Here is a 9917-nt window from a genome sequence, read left to right as displayed (position 1 = left end):
CATCTCTTGAATAAAGGGCGTTGGGAGATGTGCATTCCTTCAAGGAATGCTAGGCCTTTAATTCTAACACAAGGCGCCCCCCACTTTTTTTTAAAGTGAGAAAAAACACATTTGAACCGTGCTGGGTGGGGTTACGTGGGAGGGAAGGGGGAGTGAGAAAACAAGGAGGAAAAAAGGAGATGTGTGTGCGTGCGCGTGCATGTGGGTGTTGAGCGAATTAGACTTAGAGACTGGGTGGGTCTAAACTCCTCCACATTCCCAAATAACTCCCGCTCCGTGTGTTGAAGCGACGCCAGGTAACTTTATTCACTTTTTTTTATTAAGTTCTTACTACGAACCAAACTTGTCTCCTTGTTGTTTACGTTTCACATTTGTCTTTTTAAACGCAGACTTTAAAGTTAGCGTAAACTCTTTGAAGAATAGCGAACGTGAGCAGGCCGGCGGAGATCAAAGGCTGAAACTGTTTTGTTTCTTCTTGTTTCTCGCGCTCTTTTCAAAGTTGTGCTCGTGTGTGTGTGTGCGCGCGCGCGTAACGGCACGGCACCCTGTTGGGAATGCCCAAACAGTCGCCAAACAAATGCGCCTTTCTAGTCGACGGAAACGGTCGAAAGTTTTTGTGGGAAAATGAGCCGAGAAGCAAACAGGAAGTCGTTATTTTTTTATTTTCATTTATTAGTCTTTTAATGAATGCGACTTTATCTGAGGCGTTTAAATTTAGATGGAGATATAAAAAGCAAAGATATTTGGAGCGTGTGTGTGACGTGTCTAAATCCAGATGTTGACTCCTGGTGGGGGGCAAGTCTAAACCTGTGTAATAGCTCCCTTTCCTCTTTCTCTTCCATTGTTTTTTTTTTCCATTCATGTATTTATTTAGCTTTTGTTTTTTTTTACCTGCCTGCTGTATAAAAGTATTACTCCAGAGTGTGGCTGGAACATAAATGAATGATGTGCATCCTTCCGTGCCTTGTTATCTGTTCCAGTGAGCCACAATGTTGGTGTTGGCAGCAATCGTTGTTGTGCACATTACCGCCATCATCCTGCTCCTGGTGGCCACCATTGATAATGTGAGTACTTCCTTTTTACTGCCCTGGCATCATAAAATGAACCATTTTATGGAAACGCTCTCAAAGTAATCCCTGGACGTTCATCTACAACTGAATCACTTTGGGAGTCAACCCAATTCAAGATGGCCGCCACAGCCAGCAGACACAACACAAACTCTAACTCTGACGTCTTTAAAGACTAGAAGCTAAAATTGGTTTTGGTTATGGTTGAGAGTCGTTCCCAACACATTTACACAAAATACTTGTTTAAAACTTTGTATTAACCGTTGGAGTCAGCCCTGTCTGTTAGCAAAACATCTCATGAGTTGCAGGATACATTTTTTTAAACGTCCAGAAAGTCATCATTAGAGGGGCGTCTACTCCCGATTAAACTTTTGATCCATCCCGACTGAAGATGGCCACCACGACATCAGTCAACACAAGATGACCATGAAGCAGTCGGTTTTACAGATCCAGAGCTACGGTGCAGTTTGGTTGGAGCAGAGTGGTTGTCAACACATGCAGGTGCGTCTAAAAAAACATTTAGAATATTGTGGAAAAAGTTCAGGTTTTTGGTCATTCATTTCAGAAAGTGAAACTTCTATATTAGATGTATTTATTACACATAGGGTGAAATATTTCAAGCCTTTTTTTTTCTTGTAATTTTGATGTTTATGAAAAACAGGTTATAAAAAAAATCAAAACTCGGTGTCTCAGAAAATGAGAATATTCCACAGCCAGCTGTTGGTACCTTTGTCCGTGTGGACCGGAGCCACGTCCTGCTGGAAAAACCAGCGTCTCCATGAAGCTCGTCAGCAGCAGGAAGTCTCTAAAATGTTCTGCTAGATGCTGCGCTGACTGTGGACTTCAGACAACCCAGTGGACCAGCACCAGCACAGGACATGGACCCAAACCATCCTGACTGTGGAAACTTCACTCTGGACTTCAACCACGTGGATTCTGGACCTCTCCGCTCTTCCTGCAGACTCTGAGACATTGATTTACACATTTTTACTTTAATCTGAAAAGAGGACTTTGGACCACTGAGCAACAGTCCACTTCTGTTTATCCTCAGCAGGTAAGACACTTCTGTCTCTGGTTCAGGAGTGGTTTGACTTGAGGAATGAGACATTTGTAGCTCATGTCCAGGAGTTAATCAGCTGATGAGGGTGTGACATCAGGAGTTTACAATATTGAACCTCTTCACAATATTCAAATTTTCTGAGACACTGAAGTTTGTTTGTTCATTATCTGTAAATCATAGTCATTAATATTACAAGAAATAAAGGCTTGGAATTAGGGATGCACAATATTATCAGCGTGGTATCGGTATTATTAGCAAAGATATTAGCAATAAAGTTAAATATCGAACATTGGCCATTCCATGTTGTTTTTCTATGACAACACAGTGACATGGATGCCTGCAGCGCCAGAACCACGACACAACGCACACCGTTTAGATTTGTGAACATTTACAAATTTGCACTGTTCGAGTGTTGTCATTGTGTTAGAGAGAATAAATGACATGAATAAATTTGACATTAAACATAATCCAAGTTGAAGTGTTACATCATTTTCAGTCCCCTTTTTGCCATCTGCATTTGGTAGCAGATCAAATTAACAAAGATCGTGCAGAATAATGTAGTATTTTCATTCCACAGCAGAGGAAGCTATGTCGTCTCTGTAAGTAGGTCTAGGGGAAAAAAATCAGTATTGGTATCAGTTATAGGCCAAATAAGTTTTAACGTATCGGATATCGACTAAAAATCCAATATTGTGCATCCCTACTTGGAATAGTTCACTCTATGTGCAATGAATCTATATAATATACTAGTTTTACTTTCTGAAATGATTGGCAAAAAATATAGAACTTTTTCCACGATATTCTAATTTTTGGAGATGCACCTGTACTCTGAGCACTGACAGACTGTGCAACATTTTCAATAACTACTGGAGTCGCCTCCATCCATCCAACCATTATCTTTACCTGCTTCTTCCTTTCTGGGTCACTGGGATCGCTGGTGCCAGAGTTGCCTCTCTTTATCAAAAATAATGACTTTAACTTACATTTACAGTTGTGTGGTTGTAGTTGAGTCATGCTCAACACATACTTCAAAGCACTTGTAAATTTCAAATGTGAGTCTAGGTGGTAGATGACTTAATTCTAGTTTAATTTCTTTATCTTGGGTCTGTGTTCAGACTAAGAGCGAAAGATTTTTATACGATCACAAATGCTGGTCCAGAAGCTCCTTCACTTTGTTTCAATGCATCTCTGCCAGGCTCGTGTGTGTAAACCAGAAATACCCTCCAGTTAAATGTCCAAATATGTTTTTTTGCCACCCACGGTGCCGTAAATCTTTAAACCCTCAAAACAGAAAACAGGGCCGGAGATGACGGCAGAAGAATAAAAAGCTTTGTAAGAGAGCAGCCCATCTGCCTGCCCACACCGAGACGTCACACATGCACACACCAGGGATAAAACGTATAAATATCTGCTGTCAAGCCCGCTCAGAGTGTTTTACTGTTTGCTCTGCAGGCTTTGCATGCCTCTGTATGTTCTCACACTCCACTTTCACTCCTGTTTTCACACTTGTTTCCAGGCTTGGTGGATCTCTGATACTATGTCAACAGATCTGTGGGGCAAATGGGAGTTCACGAACTCAGACTGGCATTACTTCAGCCTGAGCAACTACCCCGAAGGTAAACTGAGCCGGTTCAAATTCATGCAAAGTGAATGCAAATTTAACAAACATCATTTAAAACAATGCTGGAAGTCTTATTTTGTGAGCTTTAGAACAAATAGTGGATCAAATGGTGGCTGTGCCGCTTTAGAAACAAACTAAATGTTAACATTAGTCTTTGTTTCATTGTGAGACAGCTGATTAGGCATTATCACTGTGGTTTTCCTGTTGTTTGCACCTCCTCCATACTTTATTTTAGCCATTCATATAAAACATTCAGCTCATCCGTGAGATGGATGTTATGACTTAACTTGTATAATTTGTAAGAAAGATTTGAGAGAAATAAAACACCTTTTGTCAAACACAGATTAGACAGGTGTCAATCAAGAATGACCTTAAAGATTGTCTTTATATCCTGATGCATGCTCAATAATCCAGGTAGAAAAATCTGACAGAATTAAGTCAGGTCTCTGGACGGTTTCTTTTTGTTGAAACATGCATGAATCAGGATATTCGAACCACTTTGGTTATGATTGCCTCAAACGAGTCAGCAGGGGAGAGGGCGGGCCATAAAAGCCTCTTGTGAGCGGCTTCAGATGTTATCAGTCCATTAAATGGCCGTTATTAGTTATCATCCCCATATGTAGCAGTCAAACTGTCCCACCTACCTCCTAGTAGGTTTAAAGGTACGTTATTATCGTTATTATTGCTGATAATAGGCAGCATCACACGGAGGTAAACCAGGAAGTGTTTTGTAGTTGTTTTCAGCTTCTGTAATCCTTTTCCTAAATGTAAGCTTACACCTGACCCTGAGGACCAACCCTAAACTTAACCCCCTTACCCTTGTGCCTAAACCTAACCAAGACCCTAAACCTAACCGCCAGACCCTTTACTCTGAACCTAACCATGTGACCCTATTATGAGCGCTAACAAAGCTAAAAATAGAGCTTATTATCATCGCTAACAACGTACCTTTAAACCCACTGGGAGGTACAGGAGGGGCAGTCTGACCGCTACATATGGAGATGATAACAACTAATAACGGCCATTTAATGGCTGATAACATCTGAAGCGGGTGCACCTGTGCACCATGAAACTGGTTGACCCACTATGAGAAGGTGTTATTTGTAAAACTGAGTTTGTTGTGGCTCCTCGGACTGATGAAGTCTGTTAGATAAAAGACGAAACGTTTCAACAAGAAGAAACCGTCCAGAAGACCTGACTTAACTTTGTTAGTGTTATCTTATTTATTTATTTATTAACCTTTATTTTATTATGTGTTCCAACATATATGAACATTAATCTTCCTTTACTGGTCTGAGTTGATATATGGGAAATAGCTATGGCACCTGGGATATTAAAAAGTCTTTGTTTTATCTGAGAGACTTTAATGTTTTTTTTCCCCTCCCAAAAAATCTTCAAGTTCCTAGATCAATAAAAGGCCTTAGTCTAAGAAGTACGCATCATTTATCTGCTCTCGGCCACACCACACACACACGCATGTTCGTAATCCAATCAGAAAAGAAGGTGGGGTTTCTAATCGTTTAATAGTTCTCATGATGTTCTGTTATCGTTTGCTAACAACCTGATCAAACATAATAATAATAATAATAAGAAGAAGAATGTTACGTTGTCATCATTGTATGTTTCCATACATCGGTGAAATTAGCTCTGCATTTAACCCAGTGCTTCTCAATTATTTTCTGTTATGTACTATTTGAGAAGGACTGATTTAACCCATCCACCACCAGCTGGAGCAGTGGGCAGCTACTGAAAGCGCCCGGGGAGCAATTGGGGATATGGTGTGCTGCTCAGAGACACCACGAGAAGTGCAATGACCAGGGATTGAACCTGGGACTTTTGGGTCTCGAGTCAGCTGCCCTGACCCTACACCATCTCGGCCACATGGTTAGAGTAAAGAGATTCGAGTGTGAAAATGCGGTGGTTGTCAGTCAGGATGAAAACCTCGCTGCGGTGTCATCGTCATCAACTTTAACTGAAAAGCCTCCAGTGCTGTTGCTTAAGGACCTTCTGACGCCATCAGCTTTAATCTGAAGGGATGTCTCCTGCTGATGCCTCAACTCGGACAACCCTGGATAAACTACACACAACCTTGGTGGCAAAGAACACAGCTCTCGTTGTTATACCTTTTATCAATCTACCAGTATCCTGACCAGGCTGCAGGAGCTCCCTGGAGAACCACGTGTAGAACACAACTCCCCCTACTTGAATTGCTGCACCAGGAGTGGTCTTCAGAACTATTTGGCGGTGCGTGGGGATACGTGTTCGACTACGAGAGAGGCGAGCTCAGTCTGTATCAGCCGGATGAAGATGAGAAACTGAGGCCTTTTAACTCCTGTAGGAGCTCTAACTCACAAGGACTGGGCAGTTCTCAGACTGGTGATACCACATAATATTTACACCACCCAGTCTGTCCTAAGCTGGGAAGAAAACGAATGTTCACTGATGATTGCAAAACGAGTCACATTTTTGAAATTGCAGAGAAAAGGATTTAACTGAAAGCAGTCTGGCAGCGTAACGAGAGCCAGACCTGGTCTAGCATATGAAAGTCCGCCCACAAGAGTCCCTCAAACCTCTTGGTTCTGGAGTCTGAATTCTGTCTGCCGTGTATTCAGAACTCTGCTGGCTTTCCCAGTTGACTCTTGGGCACAAATCTCCCTTTTCTTCAACTGCTGGTGCTGGGCTGACATTCTAGCTGTGAAAAAAAAGCCCTAACCTTTTAAGCCCCGCCTCCCAAAGACCCACCTTCACCTTTAAGGAGAGGGTTGTAGGGGTCCTTACTACAGACTTTTTTCGCTTCAACTTGACAGACCAGCATGGAGAAAGTGATCAGGGTGGGCAGAGGGACCATGCAGGCCTCTTGCTGGGGAATATACGCCCACCCTAAAGATGCACTGGAAGATTACAGCTTGGGTCCTTACTACCCACCTGCTCCAGTCATGTATTCTCCAACTTCCTTATCCTCCTCAGCCCATTCTCTCTCAGAGGTTCTACCCGCCATCACTCGAGGATTGCCTGGGGAAAAACCAAGACCATTGTCCCCCATCATGGAGGATTTATCCAGGGCTGTCATGGAGGGCTCCTCTGTAAACGAAGGGCAGGATTCCACCACCTTTGCTCCGACACTGGAGTGAAATACCTTTTGTGTACGAATGAAAACACTCATATTTTTATGTTGATGATACTACGTAAAGATTTTAACCACTTCTAAATTATCAGAGGATTTAAAAATCACATTGTCCAAAATAACCAGATGTCTTTGGTAAAGAGGAATCAACATTACATCTTCAAAAGAAAGAGCCCGACCTTCAACAAACTATATTTTATAGTGGCTGAGAGAATGAGAAAGGATGCATGTTCCTCAAACTATGACCTTTTATTGATCCACGAACCTCATGATTTTTTCTCTTAGTTGTGGGAGGGCAGTTTCTCAGAGAAGACAATAACATTTTACTATTTCAGGTACATAGCTCTTTCCCATAAATTGACTCAGACACTTAATTAGACCAGTTAAGGACGGTTATTGTTTGTTGTATTACATAATGAAATAATACATCAGGTTATTCTTGAAAAGAGTATTTCAGCTACATATCAGGGGAAATGATAATTAGGTGACCTCTGGGGTCATTCCCATGATCTTTAAGGTCATTCTTGATTGGTCAGTTGCTTCAAAAACATTATTTTGTTACAGCATAGTGGCCTATTCCTGTCTTCGTACGTCCTTTTTAAGCTATCACCGGCCTTTTTTGCTATTTGTAGCTTCTAGTTAGCTTTTACAAATTTTTAGCTTCCCATTTGCTACTTAATTTTTTTTACCACTTACTTTTCAATTTTGGTGCTTTTAACTTTTTGCCAGCCTTTTTATTCTTTTAGCTTTAACAACCTAGTTTCAGCGTCTTCAGCAAAATTCAGCAGTCATTCAGCACTCACACTGATTTATTATTATTATTTTCCAGAAAAAACGATTTCTCCTGTCTGTTTCTCTGTCCTTCTGCTGCAGACTACCTCCAGGCGGTGCAGGGGACTTCAGTCCTGGCCTGTGTTTTCACCATCCTGGCCCTGTTCGTGTTTCTGGCTCAGCTGTTCACGCTGCCCAAAGGCCAGAGGTTCATCTGCACCGGCATTTTACAGCTCATCGCCTGTAAGTAACCTGGAGTCAAACATGATGCGAGCTGCTGCAGACACTGATGGATATTCTTGATTATTGTTGCTGAAACCTAAATGTTTTTTTTTTATGGATTATGCTGCTACATGCTTGACTGACTGAGGTCAATAACGCCATGAAGACTTAATGGTTTTATTACGACGCGGCCCAAGGCTGCACCAAGAAGCAGAGACTAAAGACACTTAAGAAATATAAGGAGTTTATGGGCATCTTTGCTATTATGAGGCTTTTAATCTTTTGTTTCTGTCATAATTTTTGATTCACTGCTCCTTCAGCTTTGTAAAAACCCTTACAAAAATTATATCAAAGCATGCAGCTAGATCTGAAATGGTCTGCATCACATGATGCAATGAAAGCTGCAAAAACTGAAAGACTGAAACTGAGTTTCAACAGGATTTTATCAAAAAAGTAGAACTCTTTCAGGAGCTGCTGGAGTGCACCTTCATCGTTCTCCTCATCATCAGACTTCACACGAGAGGCACTGGCAGCATATTTAGAGATTAAAGCAGAAAAACATATTCTGACTGATTTTATTGCTAGACCTAGAGGTTATACCCAAGCAACCCCCCCCCTCCCCCCACCCCCATACCACACATTCAAGAGCTGTTTCCTGCACACAGGTCACTTCTCAAAGGTTTTCACCTAAAGAGGAGTACACTGTGTACAAGACCTTAGTAAAAGTACACAGTATAATGTTCTCTAATGAAGTGTTGAAGTTGTAAGAATATTTTAACCTGCACCAACATCATTCTGAAGAAAGAGAGGAGTTTTGAACAACTTTTCTGTAGTTTACTTTTATGTCAGTTCAGTGTTTTCAATTGATGGACTGTCAGATATATAAAAATATATACTGTAGTACAGGAAGCCCTTTGTAGGGTATAATGTTTTTGTTTTTTTTCCAGACTGACAGATTTCTCTCCTAAAATGATTATTTTATTCTAAGAGATTATATTTACAGGATTTTAGTTCATGTGGTCATTTAATGCTGTTTGTTTTTCATATTTGATCATTTCTTAAATGACATTTATCACAGTACAGTCAGTTATCTTTCACTATGATTCTAAATGTAATCAAGATTAGCTCATCCAAACTGACAACACCTTGTTGTTGCTATAACCATCCATCCATCCATCCATCCATCCATCCATCCATCCATCCATTATCTTTACCTGCTTCTTCCTTTCCGGATCACGGGGGTCACTGGTGCCCATGTCCAGCAGTCACTGCGAGTGGTGGGGGACACCCTGGACAGGTCTCAGTCCATCACAGGGACACATAGAGACAAACGAGACAAACAACCGTTCACTCTCTCTGTCTCTCTATAGGGACAATTTAGAGTTAGATATTTCTGATAATCTTCAAAACCCTCAAACTGACTCTCTCACAAATAACTTAGTGAGTTTGGGGTAAAAATTTAAAATTAAAAGGAGACACATCTCTGCTTTAATCTGGAGCATATAATCTTGTAGTGTTAATGTTTATAAAAAATAAAGCAGCAGACACAGTCTCCTCTCTCACGATGAGAGACACAAACGGGCTGCGTGAGCTCCATCGGCGCCGTCTCCGTCATCGACCAGACCTTTGGTCACACGTGCAAGTTTCAAACGTCTGTACGATGATGGCGAGGCTCCAAACACATTAACGTTGAATACAAAGTTAGATTTTAGATACAAACGTCCCGCGGAGGTCGGGGGGCCGTGCACGAGGAGGGAGTAATGGTGTTTCAGTTCTGGTATCTCCCCCGGCTGCAGTGAATTGGTCAGGTACGAACACATACATTTAATAATTGATTACTTGTCATCTCCTTCTGTTAGGGTAGAGAGGTGTCCTCTGTGTAAAATAGTCCAGGAAACACTGACTGGTGCTGTCACCTGCAGTCTGTCTCTGAGGTGGGAACTCTGCTCTGGGCTCACCGTGTACCAGACAGCACCCGCCCTGCTCTGATTAGCTCAAACTGTGGCTCTGGTTCTCTTCATGCTCAAACTGTGGCTCTGGTTCTCTTCATGC

General features: G+C 41.6%; 1 protein-coding gene across 1 annotated transcript in view; it reads left to right on the top strand.

Annotated features, from left to right (window-relative positions):
* The first annotated feature begins 209 nt into the window (after window positions 1-209).
* The window catches only part of emp1 (epithelial membrane protein 1), a 15507-nt gene continuing 5799 nt past the window's right edge, over window positions 210-9917 (top strand). Inside the window, exons 1-4 of the mRNA XM_037674971.1 lie at window positions 210-296; window positions 981-1064; window positions 3644-3743; window positions 7746-7886. Coding sequence (XP_037530899.1) covers window positions 990-1064; window positions 3644-3743; window positions 7746-7886 — 316 coding nt within the window. The 5' untranslated portion in view covers window positions 210-296; window positions 981-989. The remainder of the gene's footprint in view (window positions 297-980; window positions 1065-3643; window positions 3744-7745; window positions 7887-9917) is intronic.

The sequence above is a fragment of the Nematolebias whitei genome, chromosome 3 (genome assembly GCF_014905685.2).
Source record: "Nematolebias whitei isolate Nwh7 chromosome 3, NemWhi1, whole genome shotgun sequence".
NCBI classification, from domain to species: Eukaryota; Metazoa; Chordata; class Actinopteri; order Cyprinodontiformes; family Rivulidae; genus Nematolebias; species Nematolebias whitei.
Note: the sequence above shows the minus strand (reverse complement) of the source record. Positions and strands in the feature narration are given on the sequence as shown.